Here is a 26634-nt window from a genome sequence, read left to right as displayed (position 1 = left end):
TTCCTACCAAAAAGTGCATTGCCATCCGATTGTTGGTCATGTGACTCATTTAATTCCAAAAATGTGTTTCTATTGCAGTGTTGCTGAATAGGTCAATTTCGATACGACTCCAAAACCACCTCATTGATGCGCAAAATTTTTTTTTATAAATAAATGCGAGTTTATTCAAAATTGTCGAGTTTCCACTAGGCAAATTTATCATCGCAAATCCAATTTGCACAATTTCATAGTCGAGCTTCAATAACCAACCAGTGACAATTAGCCAACTTCTTTTGTCAACTGTATAACTCCCACTAAAAACTTGCTTCCAGCTGAGCAGAAAAGATCAAAAGAGTTTCCCACTTCTGAGAAAAGGAAGTTGTTTGCAGAGATAAAGACAAGAAAGTGGGATAAATTCTACACTGAGCTGAAACTGTGATAACAGAGGCCTGCTAAACAGAACTGCTCAGGAGGATTTTCAGATCACTGCCTCTTCAGTCCCAAAACTGTGTTTTATCTAAACAGTTGAGTCAGTAAAGTAAATCCTAACACTCAAGTTTGTAAAAGCCATAAAAAGGTCTATGAAATTATTGCTTTTTACATTTCCTCCTTAAAATGAAAACAACAGCTATAAAGACTTTTAATTGACTGCAATATATAAATAAATGGGTTCAGTCTTGCAGGAGAATTCCCACAGGCTTTATTTTTTGGAAAATGTCCTAAAAAATTGATGACTACAAGTAGTTTAGTTGAGCTAAAACTAAAAAAAAAAGGCTGTAATTCAACTAAACTGTGTTTGGAAGCAAAGAGACTTAGTGCTGTATCTTCAGATTATTTCCATCTGCAGTTCACACAAAGAAACCCGGTAAGTAAACTTTTTTTTTTTTTTTTTTTTTTTTTTTAGCAGAGTTTGCAACTACAAATGCTAAATGTTCTGGCATTCCTCTGCTTCTAAAAATGCTTCATCCATGTTGCAAATTATAAAGCTCAAGATATCAGGATAAACATAAAAATACATCCCTAAAAACACTTATATTTTATATGTAATGATGTTGTAAGTACTTTGTATGAATTACTGATATTTCCCTCAAGAAAAGTTTAAAAGACTTCTCTCATAATATAACATAAAAAAAAGAAAATTGTGAAACCTTTAATTGCAACACTTAGGTCAATTTAAAAAAAAGTAGTAAATGCTTCATTTTGTGCATTTTTTTCAAGGCTTCTTACATATTTAGTATACTTATGAAACATATAGACAAAAAAGCTCAAGTCTGTAGCCTGTGCTTCCCTAAAAGACAGTTGAGTCATTTCATGGCGTCATTCTTAAGGTGCAAACTGATAGAGAGTCAAGCACACAAGTCCAGTATTCTCCCTTCCTAGGAAGCCCTGGTTATGTACTTCCTTTCACTCACTTTCTTCTTTTTTGATAAATTGCAGCAGCAGCTCAATCCTACTAAAAGAAAAAGCAAAAATCTTTTGATGCAATTCAATTATAGGTCATCAAAGATTAATTAATCACGTCAGTCATGCAAAATTAAAAGGTGACCAAGTTGATTTCATGGCCCGTCTCGGCTAGGTTTTGGATTTAATCTCATTGATCTTTGACTGCATCTTCTGCATTTAAGGGTAAATCAATAAAAAGCAGCGATGCTGTGTTTTGATCAGCATTATCTCTTGAAATGATTTCATCTCTTTTATAGTTGGACTAAAACACTGCATAGATTACAGCCCGACTGGCTTCAATCAAATGCTCATGTGACAACATTAATTACTTTTAATCTTAAGTGTTTGAAGAGGTAAACAAATATTAATATTTTAAAGGCTGATAATCTCTGTGGACTGCCATCTTTGCCGCTTACTGCTTTTACTTCTGCGCAACTCCATTTATTCAGTCGTAAGAACAAGTTGAACAAGTTTGCTCATCTCTCCTGGCAAGGGATGCTGCAGCAAGTGATGTGGTGAATGTCTGAGTGATAGAGGTCATTATCATTCATGAAGCTGGTCCGGATAAAGTGGAATAAAAAGCGAACCCGAGAACCCATCCAAGCTCCAAAGTATGATGAAGCAATCACTGCGGCATTACGTAAAGCAGTGTTTTAACAGCATTTTCAATTAGAATGAATGTCAGCTTTAATATTCCCATGTTTTTACGGTCAGATTCTGCACCAGTTTGTTGCTTTGTTGTCTTCTGTGCATATGGCAACATTACTTAATTGGAAAACTCAGTGAGCAGGAAGTCATTTTCTTTGTCCTACAGTCTACAAATGAGATGGAGAACTTGCCTGTTTCTACATCCTGGGCGTAAAAGTGCAGGTTGTCTGAGATTTCAGTGACAAAAACGGGTCTGTAGTTAGGCACACGCTCCTTCTCTTCGGAGAGGTGCACAACTTCCTCCACTGGCTTCTCCTCGTAGTTTGCCCAGATCTAAAACAGACACACAAATACACAGCAGCAGACAGGTCAGGGGCTGTGGAAATGCAAAGCAGTGAAATAACTGTTCTCAGATGCATCAATCCCAAAGTTTTGTTTTTTTAACCCACTCCAACACCATGTGGTCATGCAGCTGGTATCTGGCTTAAAACTATACTCCTTGGGTTTTTGAGGGACTGTTAGCCAGCGGGACAGAGTGTAAACAAATGGATGATGTGAAAAGAAAGGAGGCTTACTCCACGCCACCCACACCTCAGAGGAGACTATCTAAAGAACTACTGCTGCTCTGCAGAAACTATGTCCAGGAAAACGACAGGTTATTTAGTTTTGGCAAAAAACAAAAAAGATGACAAAAACTTTAATTTCCCACTTTTTTCTTTTGACTTATTTTGAACACTGACAAAGATAAAGTTAGATCTAGTTTGTAATTAAAAATCAAACCATCATACGAGTGTTAAAGGGATACAGTCAAACAATGTTCTCCTCCAAGCAAAGCAGCTCCCATTTATGAGTGTGTAAGCAAGTTGCATCCTTTTTGAACTGCATCAAGGTTACTTCTCTCTCCTTCCCAGGAGAAACAGAGGGCAGGAGGCTCATTAGGGAGAAGTGCTTTGCCTTGAGCCACATATCAAACTGCATGGATGTCGGCAGGTGTGCTTGTGTGAGTGTGTGTGCGCGTGTGTGTTTACAGAGTGCAAATGTTGCAGCACAAAGAGTGCGTGGCTGTAAAAACAGACTGTTTGTGCACAATTTTAAGACCATGACAGGATTAAGCACGTGCATTAAAAGAAGATGGTCTGGAAGACAGGAAAACATACAGCAGACTCCCGGGAAGTCATTTTTTGAGAAGAGGAGGTCCGGCTGGCTGGGTGGGAACCTCGGAGGTCAGGCGGTGCAAATCAGCTCCGGGGTGCTTGAACTTTTGGAGGAGTCTACAGCACAGCTGTTGTGTGCTCCTGTTTGCACTTTAGAAAAGTTTTATTGTGAAATATTATCAATAAACCCCAACATCACACGTAATGCAATAAACAGGAGTGCTCAGGGTCTACGAGAACATTCCTGTAGTTTCCAATTAGAGACAAAAAATGCCCACTTCAAAATGTTGAAACTACACTTAATGAATTTGCCTCAAAAATCCCAGCTGGACTAACATGAATCCACCTTTAATCAAACCAGTGCTTCCAGTTAAGGACGACTACATTTAGTTTCACACATTTTCTCTCAGAGTTGAGCAAGCGAGAGACCGGATTTGACTTTTTAAACTAACAAATGTAAAACGCCAATCTGATTTGTTCAATCCCAGCCTCTGCTAATTTCTATGACGCATTTATTGAGGCAAAGACCTCCCATTATAAATTACCCTCAAATGACCTTTATTACAATAATTAATTGGGGGCAATATTGCCTAAAAACCGTGGATCAAAATGATTACCAAAAAGATGAAAGCGTGCTTTTGTGTGCCGTCCAAGTCCGCCATTAGAGACAATAAAGAACCTCCATCTCTTTTTAAGTCCAAATTTATGCACATGTGCACACACACAGACACACACACGGTGCCCAGGGCTGATGACCTTCTATGAGCAGCCAACTGTCCTGTTTGTTCCACTTCAATGCAGGTATATGACTGCTGTTTTTCTCACTGCTTTGCAACTGCAGACAGACACATGAGCCACCAAGCAACCAGGGACAGAGAGTAAAACGGGAAGACAAACTGAATTTGCAGGCGCTAAGGACAGAGTGAAAACAACAACTCTTCTTAACGGAGAGTTGCAGTTCACTTGATTGGCTTTAAACAGAAAGCTAAAAAAAAAAAATCAAACAGGCGTTGACCCTTTGGGGTCATCCTAATGGGAGAATGCGTTGATGGGGAACGTCTGCCATCTAAAAGCCTAAAAATTACACTATTGGGTCAGTTAGTCGCCATATTCACCTTACCAGTACGGTTTATTTTGTCGTAGTCATGCAGCTGAGATGTTGGAATAGTATTGGCCCACTTAAAGCACTCCCTGTGGGCAGTGCATAGATTCTGCTTTACCTCAGTGTACGCTAACAAAATAACTCGTGTTTTAGCTGAGATTTTCTTACTGGAACGTTGAAGCTTTCCCTCCAACATAAAGCAGCAGGGGTCTCCCTTTGCCTCACGTTCCATCAGTTCAGTCGGCACTTTGCTGCTGTCCTTGTTACAAAGAAATGGCTGCTGAGGAAAAGTATAAAGATACTTGACTTGTCTGGCATTTCAAGGTGTTCCATGTGACACAATAGGGAAATGAGTCTCATGAGGGAGCTGACAAGCAAAGACAGAAAAAGGCTGGACTACAAAGAAGCTGTTTATGTTGAGAATAAAAGCTTTTTGTTGTAGACGTTGGGCTTTGTAACAAGATAAACAGCCCAAACAGAAAAAAAAAAAAATGTAAAGGAAAGTGAAATCCCACAAAAACAGTTTTAAAACACAAATGTGGCTGATCAGAGCCAAGAGATCCGACAGTCTCCTTTCCTGCAAGATAAACTTATTAACATTCAAGTAGCCTGATGGAAATCAGAAGACTACGTTTATCCTCCAAATACATACAGGCATAGTGGTCATTTTCTCTAAATTCTGAGAATTATGTTTAGACCATAAGAATAAAAAGATCCCGAAAGAAATGTAAAGAATCTCTATAAACAGATGGTGACTGGAGCAACAATGTGAGGCAGAAGCCAGTTCTCAGAAGCTTGTCTTCTGTCTTGGACTTTCCATAGATCCCTTGCTAATTCATTACCCAATCACAGTTTGAAGAGACCTCAAATCAATAACACTGTGTTATTCATAAAAGTGCCCTATGTGAATCAATGTATTCCCTATTATGCTGCTGATGAATACCCCTTGGAAAGAATGGGTCATTAATTCAGTGGAGCACCCCCCCCCCCTCCAAATCCCCACATTCGCTTATAGTTTTTATGTTTTTTGGAACAGTTTAAAATGGTTAAATCTAAGTACAAAAATGAAAAAAAAAAATCTCATGTAATTCTGTTACAAGCTATATAAACTCGAATAAACAAGTGAAAAAGCCATAATGTCACATCTCCTATAAAACGATGTTTAAAATCTGCATTAGCGCAACATTATTTTGGGTTTTAAAAGTGACTTCATGTTTTCAACATTTATGTTTAAATTGCAGTGGTAATTATTTTCTTTTGGAAGCAATGAAGGCTGCATTAGTGTTGCATAAATCAAAGCTCATTGATTCAAAACTCATTCTATGTTCTATGTTTAAATTCTGCTTTTATGGTAACTTAAGTTGAAGAAATACCAACCCGGTCTGTTACGTGGATGCTCCAGGTAAAAATCAATAAATGAAGAAATCAGAACTCCCTTATAAAAGTAATAGTAAGACATACATCAGTTATATAAAAATGAAGTTTAGTTGTTAACATAGAATTTATAATTTATAAAATACTAGCAGAGTGATGGAAAAAAATCAGAATGCACTCATTATTGGAAACAGTATGTTAATCAATGTTGGCGGACAAAGCAGCAGAAAGGCGCATGACCCTGGATTTCCCGTTTCTCCACTATGCACGCTGCATTGACTAAACCATTAGATGTTAAGTGTTCAACAAGACAGTCAGTTCAGTGAGAGGCTGTCCAGTTCATCGCCAATTCCTCAAATGTAAAACATCTGTAACTGCAGAAGTCTGTACACACATATACACACCTGGTGGTATTTAAACAAAAAACTATAAAGACAAATCATAGAAAAAAAGCCTGTATAGGTTGAAGACAATTGAAGAAACAAATACAATTGATCAATTATGGATTTGGAGGTTTTAAAACAGAAAAACAAAAAAAAAAACATTTAATTCATGAAACATAAAATATGTCACAGTAACAACGTCCGAACTGCCTTGATAACCTGATGCCAATTACAGTGAGTAATGATAAAAGCTGTCAGTTCCCATTAATGATAAAAAAAAGAGATGGATTTTATTATTTTACATGAATAGAGGAAAATGTACTAAAAAAACTACTAATTACTTTAATATATCATTACTACTATAAACGACCACGTTATTGTGTGTATAAAAGTTGATCATGTATTTATGGATTTGTTTTCATATGGCTCAGAATATTTTTGGAAACAAAACTATTCCAAAATGTTAACCTTTTGTCTCAATACTCTAGGTGCAATTCTGGAAGAGCAGGTCATTGTCATTGGAAGAAAACAAGAATAATTCCAACAGTTTCATTGGTAGTTTTGGTCATGTTGATTTAAATAGTATAATTGGAAAAAAAAAAACCAACAACATTCCTTTAATTAGGATGCTGCATAAAGTGGTTTATTTTCTTTCAACGTCGTTTCAAATGAGATTGTAAGAATGAATATTTATTAGTGTCAAATGAAGATGGGATTGAGGACCCTACAACAAACAAAACGATTTAAATTGATTTGAGATTTTCAAATAATCTTTTAATAATGCTCCAGTTTCTAATGAGAGCCATCTGAAAGTGTGTGGTTGAATAAAAAAATAAAACTCATGTCCTTTATAAAGCAATCTTTTATAAAGTGTATCTAATAAAATAAAATGCCTAAATGTGTTCTCTACCAGGCCATATAACCAGTAATAAAAAAGGAAAAATGTGCATTATTTTATTCCCTTTGCTGTAAAGTGCAAATGTTATTTTTTCAGTTTTGTCATTTGAAGCCCAAAAGACTCACCATCTGTGACTAATGTATTGAAGTGGGTGTCAGATAAGCTGATAAAGGTAAAACACAGCTTTAGCGAGCAAAAGGTTCTTTACCTTGGTCCTTGTTATTTGATTCATTGACCGTTTTATAATGATTGGATTGCACAGGACGCAACACGCTCAGGCAGTTTCAGCTTCGACTTCCAGCTCAAACGGTTGGCGTTTCCTTGTGAAAACAGACCGTATTGATCTTTATTGGACAGTGAGATGAGTGACATGCTGGAGTAGAGCAGCCACTCTTGTACACAGAGGTGGAAAGTCTGTAAAGTGATGCGCTGCTTGGCTCATAAAAAGCCTGTCATCCAGGTTAAACAGAGCCGTTAATTCTGCACAGTAACCCTGAGTGTACAGGGTTACTGTGCAGGGCATTATCTTGGTGGCCTGAGAAAGAAAAGCAGCTGTAGAGAAAGGAGAAGATTTAGAGGACTCCGCACAGGGAGTGCAAGCGTTCTTGGGATGTTTCTCTGCTGTTTGAACCTTGTAATCCATGCCATCTGCCTGTCGTCAACCCAACACATTGGGATATAAAACATTAAAAGCCACTCCTAAAATCCCATGGAAGACTGACGACATTAAGGGTCTGAAGCAGAACTGCAGGAGAGCAGAGAGGAGATACAGGAAGACGAAATTAATAATTCACAAAGACATTTTTAAAGAACAACTCAAAATCTACAATAACTCAGTTAAACGGGCCAGAACCTCCTATTTTTCAAAAATCATTTCAGAAAATAAAAACAACCCCAAATTTCTTTTTAAAACAATTGATATTTTAATAAACAAAGACTTCAACAAGTCCTCCATGCCATCATCTAATGCTGCATGTGAGGACTTTGCAGACCACTTCATGGGTAAAATCAATGCCATAAGATCAAACATTTCATCCATGCAGTACACGGATCTTAACAGACCTCCAGCATTGTCTTTACCAGAAGAAACACTGGGGAGTTTTGTCCTGGTTGATGCAGAGATGCTTGGTCGAGTTGTATCCCAAGTAAACACTACAACCTGCCTTTTAGATCCCATTCCCACTTCACTTTTTAAAACATTGTATGGATTCTTTGAGTCAGAGCTTTTAAATATAGTAAATTGCTCTCTTCAGACGGGGGTCTTCCCCTCTGCCTGTAAGACGGCGGTGGTGAGGCCCCTTCTGAAGAAGAGTCAATTAGATCCAAAAAATCTGGATAACCATAGACCCGTATCCAACTTACCATTTTTAAGTAAAATAATAGAAAAAAGTGTCGCTACTCAACTGCATGAGTTTTTAAATGCCCAAAAAATTTTAGAAAAATATCAGTCTGGTTTTAGGAAAAGCCACAGCACAGAGACGGCTCTTTTAAAGATCGTTAATGATCTAAGATTAAACTACGACTCACAGAAACTTTCTGTTCTGGTGCTGCTGGATCTTAGTGCCGCTTTTGATACAGTAGATCACCAGATTTTATTAGACAGACTTAGTAGTCTAGTGGGCCTTTCTGGAAATGTTCTTAAGTGGTTTTACTCTTACCTGACAGATCGACACTTTTATGTAAGTATGGATATGTGCTCTTCAGGAATCCACGAAATAAGCTGTGGGGTTCCCCAGGGGTCAATTTTAGGGCCAATACTTTTTAATTTGTATATGTTGCCTCTTGGGGAGGTCATCAGGAGACATGGCGTTGACTTTCACAGCTATGCTGATGATACACAGCTTTACATCGCCTTGTCTCCTGATGACCTTGAACCGGTTAACACTCTTTTAAACTGCATTTTAGATATAAAGTTGTGGATGGCAGAAAATTTCTTAAAGCTCAACCAGGACAAAACTGAAGTTTTAATCATCGGTTCTGAAGACAAGAGAGAGATGATTTTACCACATCTTCATAATTTTAAACCTTCTCAATGTGTGAGAAACCTGGGCGTACTTTTTGACTCTGAGCTAAATTTTATCCCACACATTAAAAATGTCGTTAAGACAGGATTTTATCATCTCAAAAACATTGCCAGAGTCCGCCCGTTCCTCTCTCTTGCCAGCACAGAAGTGCTAATGCATGCTTTTATTTTTAGTCGTTTAGATTACTGTAATGCCCTGCTCTCTGGTTTACCCAAAAAGTCTCTTTCAAACTTACAACTTCTACAGAACTCAGCGGCACGAGTTCTGACGAGGACCAGGGGGCGGGAACACATTACACCGGTTTTAAAATCGCTGCATTGGCTCCCTGTGCGTTTCAGGATTGATTTTAAAATTCTTTTAATGGTTTATAAATGTTTTTATGGTCTTGGGCCTTCTTATTTAAATGATATTCTTTTAAAATATGAGCCCTCGCGGACCTTGAGGTCTTCCGGTGCTGGCCTCTTAGTTGTTCCCAAGGTGAGGACCAAAACTTATGGTGAGGCTTCGTTCTGCCATTATGGTCCTCGCCTGTGGAACGGCCTTCCGGAGAACCTCAGGGCCGCAGATACAGTAGAGGTTTTTAAGAAGAGGCTCAAGACCCACCTTTTTAATTTAGCTTTTAGTTGATTTTAACTGCTAATTTATTCTATTAGTTTTAGTATAGGCTATTTTATTTATGTATTTATTTTAATTTTATGCATCTTATTTTCAATTTTATGTTTTTTCTTTTTTATGTTTTTAATTTTAGCATCTTATGATTTTAGCCCCAGTGTTTCTTGAGGGGATCTTTTCCTCCAGGGATTGCCGGCTTGGTCAGCGGTTGTTGCTGCAGTTGTTGCCCTTGCTGGGGCGGCTGGGGTCTAATTTTACAGCTTTTGGCTGTGAGGGGGACCCCGGTGTTGTCCCGGTCTGGGTGGGCACTGTGGCGATGTTCCGTTGGCCGGGCTGGCTCCTGGTATGAAAGGATTCCCAGATACTGTTTCCTCACAGCAGAGCTAAGCCATACTTGTTTATTTATTTATTTATTTATTTATTTATTTATTTATTTATTCTTTTACAGTTACATAGTCATATTTCATTGTACGTGGGAGCCATGGGTCATGTGGTTTAATGGAGGGGAGTGGGAAGGGTGAAGGGTGGGTTGGGGTTTTTATTGTAATGTTGTGTGTTTACTGTTTTTAGTGTTAAAGCGCTTCGAGCTGCACAAAGTGCATGAGAAGCGCTATTTTATAAATAAAGTTTGATTTGATTTGATTTGATTTGATTTGATATGCAAACGCTGATGTGCACCATGCCAGTGACCTTTATAAAATGGTCCAGGTTAAAACAAAGTGGTGGAAATGTCTTTTGTGTTGCAGTGTAAAACACAATGGGAATGCTCATTTGACTGTAGAAAAATGCGATGTTGGTTTCAAAAAGCTAGCTTCTTAAGAAGTTGTTAAAACCTAAAGGCACACGGGAAAAATAGCTTTTTTTCAAATAAGAAATGGGTTTAATTAATAATTAATTGATACTTTATCCCAAAATGGGGAAATCGTTCTCCGCATTTGAACCCTCCCCTGGGGGAGCGGTGAGCTTCAGCCGAACCGCGTTTGGTTATCACAAACCAGCTGCAAACACCAAAATGGGAAATCAGATAGATGGACAACTTTATCAATCACAAGAAATCACAAGATATAGCATTTTATTTTTAAATGCATCAAAACATTTTGAACGTGTTTGCATTTTATCGTCCCAGTTGAATGACTTTGGTAAACTTTTAAAGATTAAGAATCTGTAACCGAGGCAATTTGGCTGATAACTACTACAAACATCAATGTTTGTGTCAGATTTTGACAAAGATGGAGCTCCACATTGAAGGCTTGGTCACAACTGCCATTATGGTCTGTGGGGGAAAATTGGGAAAACCTGTACGGGGCACGCAGGTAGCCCGCATACAAATGGCAAGGTTGTAGACTGCTCAATGAGCCAAAAATGTTCATGTATGTCTTTTTTCTGCACTCGTGCTGCAGACAACAGGTCATTGTGAAAAATTATACAACAAGCTAGGTGTTCCATTTTCATGACATCGCTTGAGATAGCTGCACAAGCCTCAAGGGAACTGACTGCGAAACACATTTGCGCTCCCTTTAAGAGGCGGACGCTCCTCTCTTTGACCCTCCAAGGGCCTGGACAACCCAAAAAACTAGAAGAACCTATGCACCAAAGGCAACAACTGAGTAGAATCTGAAAAAAAAAGTCTTGTTTAAAGCAACACTTCCATTTCATTTATGCAATTGTTTCAATTCATTTTCCAGCTTTGTTTGTGAACTACATTGTGGCTTGTCTTTAAATTGTTGTGTGAAAGGTTTGTGGACTCATGAACCAAATTCACATTAATGACTTTGGAGACGGACATTTGCACATTCCATGAAGGTGAACAACTCTTCTCTGAAAGTTTCATCACATAACATTTGTCTGTTTAAAAGATTATGCCCGAGCCAATACTGTTGGAATGTGCTCCACTATATTTTACGACATTGCTCAGGAAATCTAAATGAATCAGGAGAGCCAGCAAAGCTGCATATGTGTATGAGAATAAAGTTAATACAAGCACATTTCGTCTTCAGTACTGGGTTATTTCTAAATTCGGGCACAAAAAGTTTTTTCTTTTTTTTTTTTTCCAGAAGTCAATATTGAATGTTAAAAAAAAAAGATAGGGAGAATGAAAAAAACAACTACAACGATTCTTTCTAAAACAATCAACTACACAGAAACCTGTTCAATTGGTTGATCCACAGCCCACTAATAAAATCCAAATACTCATCTACACTTGGCCAAGCCAAACGGGCACAGAAATACAGCAGGAGACAGTTGAAAGAATGAGTCTCTTAGATGCGGTTACTTAGCAGATAAATTATGTATTAAAACTGCACAGGTGGTGTGGGACAAGCTTTTCAGGTTAAGGGAAGGAGCAGAGCTTCTGGGGAATTCATAACAACAGAAGAGCAAGTGAAGGAGAGAGCGGGGAGGAGAGAGAAAGACATACTGCCAGGCTTTCTATCGGAGCCAACAGATGTTCTCCAATCAAAGAGGCAGCAGGCAGGCGGCAAGACTCCGCACTCCCAGCATACACTGCTAATATGACCTCAACATACACTGCCAGACACATGCATTGCAATTCAAAGACTTGTAAACAACCCAAGGCAACTGTGGTGGCGACTTTGTACGCGATTTAAATCGACATAAATTGATCCACTTGTGTGTGCTGGTTGGTGGTGGGCGGATACCTGTCAGTTTTTTGACAAACTAATATTAGCAATAAGCAGAGATTGGTGCTATGAAAGTGCGAGCCAAATGAGGGCCAATGGGGTTACCATAGAAACAGAGCAAATGTGTGCATAATCAAAGGGATTCTTGCAAACCCAAAGAAAGCTACCTGCGCTAACCTGCTTAGAGGTGCCACCCTTTCACGGTTAGTTTAAAAGAGCAGACAGCTGAGCAAAGACTCATGCTCTCACACACACACACACACACACATAAACATCGTCCCCAGAGGCAGTCATTCCAGCACACGGAGCCTTACATCAATCCGCCTGTTTTTCCTCACCAAAGCAGCAACTGTCTTTTGGCTGCTGTTAAAAGATGATCAAGCAGACAAAGATCAGAGCAAACACAGGGAATAAGCAAGCAATTAAAGTGAACCACTCCAAGCATAAGAGTAGATGACAGAGTCCCATTCTTCAAAGCAGTGGACACAGAGGGAGAGGAGGTAATCAAAATATTCAACATATAACTAATTAGGTAGGAGAAACAAATTATAGATATTTATGTCTGTTTATAAATAAAAGCCAGATTACATATTACAATCACAGTACAAGCAAAGATTTGTCGGATTTAGCAGATTGGTCAGCTTTATGCTCAGAAATAAGCAGTCCTGCAAAAACACCAGCTGCCACTTGAACAGGAGACTAGTTTCAATCCAGCTGTTTAGTTTACGAGTCCTATAATGACTTTGCAGATTAACTGATGGGGTATCAAACTGAACCTCGTCATGCGTACTATTATGACCACTTGGCTTGGGGATTTGGAGGTATAGTGCTCGACTGAGGTGGCTTTTTAAGCAACTCCTTTTTGCATCCAGCTTTTAGTAACTTTTCAGGGCAGTTCATAGTAGTAGGTCTTCATAGACATATTTCAGTGCAGTTTTTCTTAAAAAAAATATACGATCTATGGTGGGATTAAGCACTTCAGGTGCCAAATTCCAACTGGATTTCCAACATCCTCTGGCTCTGCCTCTAGTCTAAAGGCCCGTACACACCGGGACGAATATTCGCCAGGCGGTATTCGCCAGCGTTTTTCGCCACGTTTTTTGTGTTCACACCCAGGCGATTTTCGCTGACGATGAGCCGAGCGAACATGCAATTTCATTCCCTGACATTAGATGGCGCTTAATGTACAACAGAAATACTCCTGTACACAAGGTGGCGCTGCGCAACTTTACGCTTCTTAAAGTCGCTTTTCACTCAGAAGAAGAGAGCAAGTATTTACACGCTTGTCAGAATCATAAAAAGAAAACATGGATATTTCAAGCACCAGTAGCTCCAACTGGTGCTTGGTTCGGGGATATTTTAGAATGTCCGTCATTATTTCTTCGCGGCTGTGTAGATGCAACTCGGCGTCTATCTTCTTCGCTGGTATGTGTGCTCAGCAAGGCAGTTTTGTGTTTGAGCGCCCCCAAGTTGTGTTTTATTGTAACTTCAGAGGCTCCAGACTCGTGTGCAAAAGCGCCGTTCTCATTGGTTGAATAGATTTCGACGCGACGCGTCAAAAAAAAAAAAAAAAACGAACCCGAGGCGTTTTTTTTTTTTTTTGACGCTTTGACGCGTGGCGTTTTTTCGCGTCGGTGTGCACACTGTCATTGGTGCCCTTTGTTTAGTCACGAGGCATTAAACGTCGGCGAAAATCGATTAGAAAAGTAATAAATTACGCAAATAAGCAACAAACAAATTATGTGATTATCAAGCAACGCGGGATGCCACATTGTTTCCACGACGACTGCTTTTTCGTAAGGTGGCATCATTGCTCTGCTGCTCTCTGTGGAAGAAGTCTGATCATAGCTGGTGGGGACTAAAACTGACAGAGAGGTTAATATAGCGGTAACAAGGAGCAGCAACTGGGAAGGAGGGGAGGGCAACATGATGGTGAGGGGGAAGAGGGCAGGACTAAAGAGACAAAACTGACATTATCATTACATCACAGGAAAAGGCCATTCAAGTCTCTGATCCCATTCGATCACATACTTTCACGGCTTTAGAATGAAAAAATAATGGCTTTTATCAACTGAGCGATGGATATGTCCCCACTTTCTATTGGCTGAGTTCAAATCATTAGAGTTACAGAGAAGCTGAGAAAAAATAACAGCATTTGTGCTACTTAACAAAGCTTCTTTGTACCAACGCTCATCATAAATACCTACCAAAACACTTAAACACTGCACAATGAACTCTCTGACTATGAGAACAACCCAATGCTTTTAGAAGCCCTTATTGCTATATTTTAGAAAAGCAAACTATAAACACAAAATACTGATGTGTATGGAGAAAAAGAGAGAAGCTCTCTGAAAAGAAAACTAGCACGACTGCAGGAATCGGAAGTGCATGGATGACAAGATCCTGTTTATGTAACAGTCTCTCCCTCAGGCGTGAGTGCACAGAGAAACAGACAGAAACTCTAAAATGCATCAAAAAAAGAAAAAAAAAAAGAAAAGAAAAACAATCCTAGAACTAGTAAAAATGTCCCAGTTCATGGTGCAGAGGTTTTCTGCAACCCAGCAAGGCAAAAGACTGAACAAAGTAGAAAAAGCACTGACCTACATTATAAGCAATACTTGACAAAAACCGCCATGGCAGAAAAGTACAGAAAAGAAAATGAGATGGATAATCAGAAGAAAATTGCTTTTATTGACTTGTTAGTAAAATGCCTGTTATGATATATAAAGGGCAAACTACATCAGCCATAAGGGAAGAGCTTGATGTCACTAGAAACAATTTCAATGCATAGTTCTCTTAGTGCATGTACTTAAGCATAGCGCACAAATGAGACAAAGCAGAATACAGAACGTATATATCATCTGATAACATATCCAGATGCTAAAAAAGCAAGCCAAAAACAGAAAATCTGTGAATGCAGAATGAAACACACAATTAGGCTAACTAATGAACTGAACTAATGATCATCACAAAGTTGCATAACCCGCACTCTAACCCACTCAGCCACTGTAACCCTTAAGCTTCCCTTATTAGCAGAATCTGTCTTGCATGTTGTTTATTCATGTCGTCATACTTGAAGGACTAACATCCCGTGTAAAGGAACCTGCATTCTTGTATTACAGCCTCATATTTCTTCATAGGTTGTGTGTATTGAACCTCACTTAACAACACTATCAAAGATGGAGGATTGTTTTTTTTTTTTGGAGAAAGTCTAAACAAAGTGCAGACTAGTTCTACTCATTAAATTTAACCAGACTTTTTTTTTAAATAAATACATTAATTATTCAATTCAATCTGTATTCTGTGTACTGTGAACAGCATAAGCTGATGAACAGATAAATAGATAGGAAGCTTAGAGAAAATGTAAAATCAAGCTTGCTAATAGAGTTAGAAGATGAAGATATTAAAGTTAAACTTAAGTTTAAAGTTACAATTAAATGACAAAAATGGCAAAAGGGAAGTGATGGTGAATACATAGTGAAACAAAAGCAAACCTATAGAAAGACTAAAAAAGAGCAAAGTGCAAGGGACACTGGGGACCCCGTCATGATGCTAATCGAGAAAAACGAATTAACAAATCCATTTAGGAATAGAAGTGACTACTCAACCAAGAACAGCCTGCCAATACGTCTATGTGAAGGAACTAAAGAGAACTGATGAGGCATTTGAATCCAACCAGTAATACACTAAGATTTCTCCTTCTTCCTTTCGATGGAGGTTTACAACTTTATTAGTTTTTGTTAATGTATTTTTAATATTGAATTACTGTAACGGTGCAAAACCAATTAACCAAAAAAGAAGCGGTGTGAACATGCTGGTCAGATAGAAACCACATACTAGGGATGCTACTAAACCCCTTCTTCACAATTCAGTTCAAACTTTAATTTTTGGGTTATGGTTTTGTTTCGATTTGATGTAGTAGTGTGTGTTACAAAAAATAAATTCTGAGTAAGTAACTAAAAAAAACTTTCAGCTGGCTGATACCAAGTCAGGTTTATTGTAACACAACAACTACGGTAATAATTCCTTTTTGAATTTACCACCTTGCAAGTAATCATAATTCCAATGCTATACAAAAGAAATACACTTTCCTCCCAATTTGGTTAAATATTATAACATACGGTTTGGTTTTAAACTGAGAATTGTGGCATCCCTTTTAAATACCCAATGTCGGCAATACCCTCGTTAATATAACCAGAATCAGGCATAAACATATTTTGGTGTACAAATTAATCTGTTTTTAGGTTATCTGTGCCCAGAGATTTGGAATTTCAAACAAAAGACATTTTTGTTTAACACAATTCAAAACAGATAAACAGTTTTCTTGAACAGTAGGAGCAGTTATCACTGAAATACTGACTTTTGCATAAGAAGCCTAAACTGGTTAGACTTACTTTTTTTTATATTTTGATTTGAAATTCAAAGCATCACATTTTTAAACTTGTGATAATGGGGTGTTTGTTCAGCTACAAGGACATTACAGAATTGTGTTTAATAGCAACAGGCCACTGTTGACAGAAATTATACACTGTACACGGCAAACTGACGTGTACGAAAATTGAATAACAGCAACTGCAACAGTAAAACAATAAAATGTTAAAAATGATGTCTGAAACAGACTAGCAGAAAATCTACTTTAGAAATGTGTCATGTTACGCGATATGGTCTTATAAGCACGGTAAAACTTCCAAAAATATACTGCTAGAAGTGTTTATTGGATAACACGTAATAATAGTTTTAGGTAAGCAAAGCAAAAAACAAAAAGAAAACAGCAGCAGCTCAACGCCCAGAATCTATTGTCTTGGAATTAATAACAGCAAAAATAGTTTGATAAAAATAGGTTATTGACCTCAAAATTCATGACACAAAAATGTACAGCCGTGTTATTTAAAGGAGAGTTATGATAAAAATAAATAGAGGGAAAAAAAAGCGAGGTTTCTTTCGTGACCCACAGTAAATGGAATAATTGTGGCTCCAAGCAGGAGCCCTAATAAAGGTCAAAGTGGGTGTAAATGACTGCAACTTGCCTGAGTCTTATTTTTCACTGCAATTAATAGTGTTTTGATTCTTTCCAGATTAAATAAGGATGATTAGAGAGGCCACCTGATGTAGGGCGAAAATGTGTAGGCTGGGTATGTTCACAGTATCTGCTGGATGTCTAAAAATAACACAAATGTCAATCATCTGCAAGGAAAATTCATTTTTCTTCAACAAGAGCATGAAGAGGGTTTTTGTTGACGTTACTGAAGGGGTGCAGTCATTTGACTGTGCTCATGTCTTTGTTACCATTTGACCCCCAACACTAAAGTTGTAAGGTGATCTAAAGTGTCCTTATTACATCCAATTGTATTTTATTTTTGCTTTGTAGTTTGAGGTCAAACGTGACAGTTATATTCCAAGGTTACTGTCAGATTTTGCTGGAGAAAAGAGACCGTTAGAAAAAGCAAACCTCTAGAAAAAAAAAACAGTAAGAAAGTGTTCTCTTAGTTCGTCCCTAGAGGGACTAGTGAGAAAAAAGAAACTGCCTTATCCACAAACTGGAGTCACTGTAAGCACTTTGTTCTTTAATCAGCAGAGACAGAGGAGGAATTGGGGCAAAGCTGGAAAAAAAAAAGCAGGGAAGACCCAAAACATTATAGTCAGGCAGGATGTAGGAGGGGTGCTTTTCTTTTCCAGATGTTGGACCTAAAGGATGTGATAAACAAAATGTAAGACTTTTTTTTAATCTCACCCCCCCTCTCATTCTTTCCAGCCTTTTTGCCTTAAAGCCTCATCTCCGCATAGTGAAGAGTGATGGAAACGGCCTGAAAGATTTCTGCAACGCTGAACCAGAGAAGGGCGCAAACCTGCCCCCGAGGACCTCTGACAAGAGCTCACAAGATCCCTGTGAATGCCTGAGGATGCAAAAAAGGGGGCCAAGGACATTCAGACAAATGTATATTTAAAAATATATATATCCACCAGCTAGAAATGGAAGACTAAAACTCAAGAATATGTATGAGCATAAATACCAAAAACAACCTGGACAGAAATGGAGATTTAACAGCTGCTCCCGCAATAAAGCGAAACAAGTAAACCACATGTAAAATGAATTTAAGTCATATGTCCTGGTCATACGCTACATCAAGCAGAATATTTTATCTGAGAGTGCCTATTCCTTCGAAGTGAACCGATGTCCTTGTAACAGGATGCATTTTTCAGGTGACATTTTCCAAGTTCCCATGTAATTCTGCAACTCATGTAAATGTATAATTCAAGAGGCAGGAGGCGAGACTGCTGAGGTTTTATAGTGCACTGGGGTTTTCTTGCTCATGAAAGAAAAAGAAAAAAAAAAAAAAAGAGGAAAACTTTGTGCCCTTGACAATATAGTTGACTGCCATGTGCCGACCAGCAAGGTCTTCGTGTAACATGGAAAGTGAGGCAGAATAGAAGGAATTTTAGTGTTGATTTCAAAGGGAAGTGAATAGATTCGACAGACTGCTGAACTTGCAGCTTGGAAATGGGGGGAAAAGAAGATGAAGACGACGAGGGAACTGGGAGTTGGGGTGTAAATAACGTACACATCACTGCGTCCACTGATCTCTTTCTCCGTCTTGCAGTCTCTGCCACGAGGCACTGCGGGTCCAGCTTGCCGACTAAAGTGGGGGTGGTGTCCCCAGAGAGTGTGTGCATGCGTACGTCTGTGTGCACCGGCTGTCTGCACAGAATCAAAGCGTGTTTGAGTAAGCAGAAAAGAGACAGTGAGAGTATGGTGTGTGTGCACGTGTGGCGCCTCCTTCCATCTGCAACCAAGTTAGTGTGCGTCCAAATGTGTACACAGAACACTGATAATCAGATTATGTAATCTTTAAGCCTTATGAAAAAACCTCTGTCAGCTCTTTGCTTCTGTTTGCTTGGTGGTTTACTTCATGCACAAAACACAGATAAGAAAGATGATGGCATGAATAAATGCACCTGGCATAGAAACAACTGTGAACCTGTCAGTCACATAGAATAGAAAATGCATTGCAACTGAAGCTTGGGAATTATCCGTGAATAAAAGCACTCTGTCCTCTCCATCGTTTCAGTGATGTGATGCCTGACCACTCTCCTTCAGACCACACTGCAGGCAATAATCTGTCCTTGCTGTGATCTTGTCATCCTTTTGCACATTCCAAAAAAAAAAAAAAAAACACTCAAAACTACTTCATATATCACATTTTGGCAAAAAGGTGAAAGAGAAAAAGAAAAAAAAATTCTATAAAATGTTATTTACATTAACACCTGATGCACATATTTGAAAAAGCACCAAGTTAAATTGACTTGACAGTAAAAAGTGCAGACACTATTAAAACATTACATTACAAATGGATATTACAGATCATCAGACTGAAGACACACATATACATACAGGGGTCATTTAGGTACTAATTAAAGTTGCTCTATGCGATAGCTCATTTGGATTGAGCAAGTGTAAAAGCTCATTTGAACTCTTACATAGGCCCAACAAGCAAATCCTGTTGCCAAAAGACTCAGTTATTAATTATGGAATTAAAATCAAGAACAAGAACAATAAAAAAGTATCAATTGCATAAGGCCCGTAGAGTAAATTTAAGAACTGAAAGAACAATAAATTTAAAGAAATTAATAAGAAAAAAACTGAAACGCGTATTATAGGCCAAGTTGGAGCAATTGAGATGTGATCATGCTTCTTGTTAAAGAAGGAAAATGTGTAGTAGCACTTTGTTTTTGCCAGATTTTCCTTGTTTATGCTTTTTTCTCTCTGAATACCATCGCCAACTACCAGCTGTTATTGCACATAGTCGTCGAAGCAGATGTTCCACTCTCAAAAGTGCTATGTGAACCCAAACTTGATGAAATGCGTCCACTAGAGTTCTTTGCATCTTGATGAACAGAGTCTACCAAACTCATGGTAATGTGCTTTTAACAGCAATATTCATTAGAATGAAGGATTTACATTTATTCACACAGATAACAGAAGGTTATTTTAGCACCTAAAGGTGGAGATTGCTGAACAATGGCAAGAAAAAAAAACGATCTTTACCCATTCATTATTTCAACACGGTTCAAACCAAATATATTTTGCTGAGGGAAGCCGAAGCTTTAGCTTATTCAGAAGTGGCACAAAAGTGTTTAGAAAAGTCAGCATAATGGCCTCATGATAATTCAGATGCAATGAAACTTTGCATTGAGAGAAAAGTCATGGGTGCAACAATGAATGGGTCCTTCAAGCTTTTCTTTACCAAAGGAGAAAAAAAATGCTATTCTTCGAGGTGAGAGACCAAATTGCTACTGACAATTTCATTCTGCCATCTGGATTCTGATAGCTTATAACACCAATGTGTATGTTTCACACTAGAAAAAACAACAATGCTTTTGTATTGGTTGGCATTAGATTTGGAACAATCTCCATAGGGAGTTTGTGTTTTTCTGTGTTGGGGCATTAGATGCTTAAAGTCAGCAGTTTTGACCACTGACGGCATTGTATGCTATTCAAACTGCACAATATGCTTTTCTCAAAGTCTCAAAGACGTGCGTTTAGGATTAAGAAACTTGCAATTGTGTGTGTTTTTTTACCTCTTGGTTAATTTATTTTACATACTACTATAATTCTAAAGAGCAACAGAAGAAATGCAACAGTCATGACCCCCCCTGGATAGATGCAAAGCTGCAAAACCATGGAATGGATACATTCACCTTGGAATATTTTATTATCCAATTCTGGCCTATGGGGAGAAGTATGAAGCAAGCAAATAGCCATGAATGCTGAGCCAAAATACAGTTTCAGGCAAATTTGCATGTCTTCAGACATGAGAAATCTTATAGTAAATGAAACCTATATACCACAGAGATAAAGAGTCGAGAGGCCCGTTTCTTCTAAAACTCAGTGTATCTATAGTTCACTACAAGGCAACTGTAGGTTTACACACATTTACCGTAATTTCCGGATGAGCCGCTACTTTTGTCACACGCTTTCAACCTTGCGGTTTCTTCAATGATGCGGCTAATTTATGCATTTTTTTCTCGGGCGCTCGCTCAGAACAGGTAAGCGTGAGACAGGGGGAATTTGGTATATGTGTTGAGGAAGACGCAAGTTTAATGTAAATTTACTTTAAGAATGATTAGTACGAACAGACATTTATGGAAGATTCAAAATGCTAAAAGAGAAGCAGGTGGTTCATAATGTCAGTCTTCTGAACTGTCAATCATTCAACTGGCTCAATCAAACCAATGGCTGGGCTGGAGTAGCTGAATGCGTACTCTCATTTCCTGCATCAAGCCCATTTAGTTTGACTCACCCACAAGCAGTCAAACAGCATAGAGGTGAGTTCTACTCTTAGGCCCCTCACTCATGGTGCAACAAAAAGAAACACCCATGCCCAGCCCTATTTTGGCCGTATCCCACAATTTCTTGCTGTCATTAGACCCAACGTGCACGTGACCACCACTACAATATGACGCAGCTTTCAAGTTAAAAGCAATCATTAAAAGCAGTGTGAAAAAATCCACCATCACCAACGGGTCTGGAAAAACCGGTCTGCTGCGTGACGGAGAGGACAGCGCAAGCTCAGGAGTGAATTTGCCTCAGAGTGACACTGACAGCTACAATGAAGGAGACACAGAGTGTGTGGCGAAGAATGTCTGACGCTATTCCAATCCCACACTGAGGAGGAACTTCTATGGTTTCAGTGCACATAAAGAAGATGAAGAAAGCTCTGTGACTTTTATGTTCATGTTTTTTAAACCAGCCCTGTTAGCGCTATGTTACGGTGGGTCAGTGTTGTGTAAGAAAATTTCCAGCGCACGTGTTGCGCTGCTTTAAGTTACTGCTGGTCTCAGTGACTTTTAACTGCACAGCCCTGTGCTGTTACTACCATATTGTTGTCGTGTCACAGGCACTGTTTGGAAAGAAAAACTCAGGTATATTGTTAAAACTTTGAAAACTGTGTACCGTCTTTCTTTGTAAATATATCAAGTGTTGAACCTTTCCTGTGATTACTTTGTTTCTCTTTCCTCTCCGCTGAAGGCGGATCTTCCTTCGATTGTTCACTTCCCCGTTCGGACCCTCAGAGCCTCCAGAGCGGGTTAATAAAGAATCATTCCTCTTCTTCTGCAGGAAACCTTTTAATACAGTTCTCTTTCACTCTGTATAATAAAAAAATGCTTTCGCTGCTCTAGCTCCAATTCCCTATTGCACTGCACACGCGCTCTCCCCTCCTTCCGCTGCAGCTCCCTGCTCCTCACACACGCGGGCGGTTTTAGCACATACACATCCTCAATCTACAACACAGTGTGACAACCTGGGGGTAAGCCACGCCTTCCGAAATTACGGTAAATTAATTTATACAGTTCTCTTTTTCTGGTAATGTTTCCTTTTCTAGAGAACCCTAAAAATGTCTTTCCAAACCAAAAATAGATGCACACATAGGATTATTTTGGTTTAAAGGATAGCATTTGCTAGAGAAACCTGGTTACTAGGTGTTTAATGATTGACTTCCCGCAATCAGTTCATCATATTCCATCGATGATTATCCATATTGGAAATTGCCATTTGGATTGAGGAACAGTAGGTTTAGTTTTACTATAACATAAAAACAACAATGTGTCATCACAGTGGACGACACACGTGATGTCAGCAACAATGTTCAAGCCATCATTCCAGTCCAATGTGTGGAAATACTTTGGATTTTGCAGACGTGACCATACAGCGTGGTATAATGCTCCAATAATGCTCCTTTGTATTTTTTTATGTGGAAAACAATGCACTGAACTTCATGAAACTACAATGTGAGTGGCTTTGAAATTATTCCCGTTTGTACACATATTGAATTTAAATGTATCGTCATGCAGGAAGTACCACTACAAGGAATCTGGAAAACTTGACCTGTGCTGTTCAGTACCCAGGTATTTATCTCTGAGGCACACTGGTTGGATTTTTAGCTAAAGATGTCCTGGATCAATTTTAGGTCAGTGAATCGAATCGTTTAACATGAACTAACATCGACTATGAATCATATTGGGAACCACAAATTACGATATGATTTAAATTGTTCAAATGAATCGTTACACCCCTCCTATGAAGGTGTAAACTTTGTATAGACCAACTAGTAATCTACAAAGTAATTTGGATAAAATGATTTTAAAAAAGACTTAGCAGAAAGAAAAACTGACTTTTTATTTTTCACATAAAGCCTCAACAGATAAGACACTTTAATATTAATCCCCTCATTGTCCCATGATATTGCTTAGTGACTGCCACAGGTTATATCAATATGAAAGGGGGGAAAACGGGAATAAGCAAGTTTGCTACTCAAAGGATTTCAGACGCTTCCTGGTTTTAGAGAGCACTAAGCAGGGTTATACTATCAAAATGAATCAGTATTAATAAAAAACAGTTCTATGTATACCCTTTACAAATACTACGAGGGACACATTAATAGTGCACTTTACTAAAATTTGAAAAAGGTTTTAATCTCCCTTATTAAAACCAAAATGGCACCATGTGTTTTAAAATAAAAGCACAGGAATGAAAGCTGACTGAAGGAACAAAAGGATGCATTTATAGAGGCGTTTTGGTTTACAGTAATTTGGATGCAGTTGTGGGGTATGTGAATTGCAAAATGGCAGCTTATGAAAAAGCTCATCAAGAAATAAGAACAATCAAGAAATAATAAACACAACATCAACGACCTTTTCTTTTTTTTTACTGCCATATTTTCCTTAGAAGGTATGCAACTTCAAGATGATAAAACTGAACTGAAAATATGACGCACAAAACCATACATCCTAATATATTCCAAGCTGCCTGCAGAATTGGTCAGCAGGAGCAAAAAACCCAGTGTTTGGATATATTTTGCAGTACAGAAATGCTTGCTGTGACCCAGGAATTTATGTGAAGTTATGAGCAGGCCCACAGAAAGGATGAGTCTAGTGGGTTGGGGTGTTGAAACAAGATTATAGACTTCAATCAGGCTCTTCCAAGGACACATCACCAAGCTGAATGTCAGAAAGAAGCTGTTTGAAGTGCTTATAAACAACTTAAAGAAACAGCAGCAGCTGATCCCGGGCTCCTGTTTTTCAAAGATGAATGCAGATGTGCAATATAGTGTTCTTAAAGACCAGGCTGGGGGAGAACTGTTTAGTAAAATAAAGGTCCACAACGTATATTCAATAATTAGCTGAAGGAGGACAAAATGTGCAATAAGTATAGGCATGCAAGAGCACGGAATAGATTAAAAGACAGATCTGCGAAGAGTTGAGCAGGAGTGCTTGAAAAGGCGGGAAGTGATGAAAAAAAAAAGAAAAAAACTAACAGCCCTGTGACATGAGCTCTCTTTAACAGAAGTTGTCACATCCTCCTTTGCTCTCTTTTCTACACCATCTCTCTTCCATCTTCCATTCTACCACTCTGAGAACCATCAGAGTGTGTTAATCTCCTTCAAGGTTAAGTTATTACAGCAGAGAGGGGAAAAAACACCCAACATATAGCACACATGAGTGAAAGTCCCATTCCACCTGTGATTAGTTTCCTTATTTAGAAATTTAGAAAAAACAAGAATTGTTGTACACATTTAAGCTTTTACAACATAAACTGGCTTTACCTTCCCTCCTTCTGATGAATTGTAAAACAAAATGAAAATAAATGACTATAGGGTAAGCACCAACACCTCATTTATTCAGATGTTGACATATTAAAATAAAAAAAGTCTGGAATTTACCCAGAATGAATGACAAGAAACCTTTATTTGACTTCTGCTTTTCCTGAATTTTGATAGTATATGTCACCTATCCTTAGTCAGGTGCTTGCATTGATAAAAGTTCATCTTTGTCTGGACCAAATCAGTTATTTTAAAACATGCGGCAACAAAAACACACTTGATATATGATTATCAAGTGTTTTTCTTTCATCACTGCAGCACTAATGGCTGCTTTTGTTTCTTCTTTCACCCACTTCCTATGAGAAATTCAAAAGCTTCAAACATATTGAAAATCAATTTGAAGGCTTTTACCACACTTTTCTACCACAGTGGTTAGTTGTAGTTTTTTTACTTAGATGCTCCCAGATTGTAAAACAAACAAAACTTTGTTTCAAATAAGGATAGAAATTAGAAAACATCCATTTTAAAAACATGAGGAAAGAAAATGAGGAAATAGTTTCATTTAAAATCAATCTAATAAGCAGTAAAATTTCTCTAAAGATTTAACTGCAAGACTGACTTTTTTACCCAAAGATTGTAAAAGTATGTAAGAGATACAAATATGTATTAAAAAAAAGAAATGTACAGATTCGTGGACCATGCATCAAGATGTGTATCGAATCATGACAGGAAAAAATACACTCTCCTACCAAAGACATGTCACAGGAAACATGTCCTATGTATAAGTACATGTTAAACAGCAAGGGTCCAGGACAGGATCAGTCTGTCTTGCATACAAGACATTTTATTTGCTGAAATGACTGCTCCGAATATTGTTTGCTGATATGTGAAATTCAAAATGTGCTGAGCTTTGGAAAAGGCTCTTCAAGTCCTTTGAATGATTCAATTACAGCACAATCACTTTTTCCCCTCGGTCTCATTCCAACAGAATCTCATATTCACTTGAGTCACTCCAACCAAGGTGTTCCAGTTCACCATGCTACTACAGCAAGCTCCCATCTCCCTCATTTTTCTTGGGTCCCTGCTGGTCCACCAACGCAACGCTTTCCTTAATGACTGTGCGTGTATATTTTCACACATCTTTGGTCTACTTTATCACAACTACCCTTTTCTTTCTTGCAGATACCTGACACAGCAGTCCACTGATGTCTTCCTTATCTACAGCCATAGGGACAATAAAGGTACCAATGAGAAAAGATGGAAAGAGATGGAGAAAAGATGCAATTTACCCTACCTAGCCTTAGCTTACACAGAAAAAAACCTGCAACAACTTCAAAAGAAACGGACAAAAACTGCAAAGCTCTTAGCTTTCTTGACATGGTCTCTATGGGTTAATTAGAGAGCCAAGCCCCACCTTATCTGCCTTCCAGCTGAATTCACACACATACAGCAGACTGCTCCAAAATAGCCAACTCGCACACAAACAAATCTGACTGGTCGATTTGTCCACTGTTGCCAGTGGCAAACTAACATCACAGTCGCTGTCTGTCCGGTCAATTCCGGCCCCATTCTGCCGTCCTTCCTCATGGCCCTGTCCACACTCAGGTTAGATGTAGTCAAAACCTTGTGGTTAGAGTCAATCTGTCTCAATGGGACAAAGAGGCCTGGAAGCATGTAGGGAAATTGTTCGAGCTGTCAGGAATGAGGCTTCACGCTGTGGCTAGATTTATCGTGGCAGGGTCCCTGTGTTCACATGGCGGGCAAGATGTTTTTCTTTTT

The 26634-nt window shown here is 38.5% G+C and overlaps 1 protein-coding gene and 1 long non-coding RNA gene across 2 annotated transcripts in view; one reads left to right on the top strand and one right to left on the bottom strand.

Moving 5' to 3' along the window:
• The window catches only part of LOC110017652, a 31914-nt gene extending 12486 nt beyond the window's left edge, over positions 1-19428 (top strand). The window contains exon 2 of the long non-coding RNA XR_002872729.1: positions 18009-19428. This is a non-coding gene — a long non-coding RNA (uncharacterized LOC110017652). The remainder of the gene's footprint in view (positions 1-18008) is intronic.
• The window catches only part of snd1 (staphylococcal nuclease and tudor domain containing 1), a 154583-nt gene that overhangs the window by 32587 nt on the left and 95362 nt on the right, over positions 1-26634 (bottom strand). Inside the window, exon 18 of the mRNA XM_023952284.1 lies at positions 2262-2403. Within this exon, the coding sequence (XP_023808052.1) occupies positions 2262-2403 (142 nt within the window). The remainder of the gene's footprint in view (positions 1-2261; positions 2404-26634) is intronic.

The sequence above is a fragment of the Oryzias latipes genome, chromosome 23, assembly GCF_002234675.1.
Source record: "Oryzias latipes chromosome 23, ASM223467v1".
Taxonomy (NCBI): Eukaryota; Metazoa; Chordata; class Actinopteri; order Beloniformes; family Adrianichthyidae; genus Oryzias; species Oryzias latipes.
The sequence above is the reverse complement of the archived record's forward strand: the minus strand, read 5'-3'. Positions and strand labels throughout refer to the sequence as shown.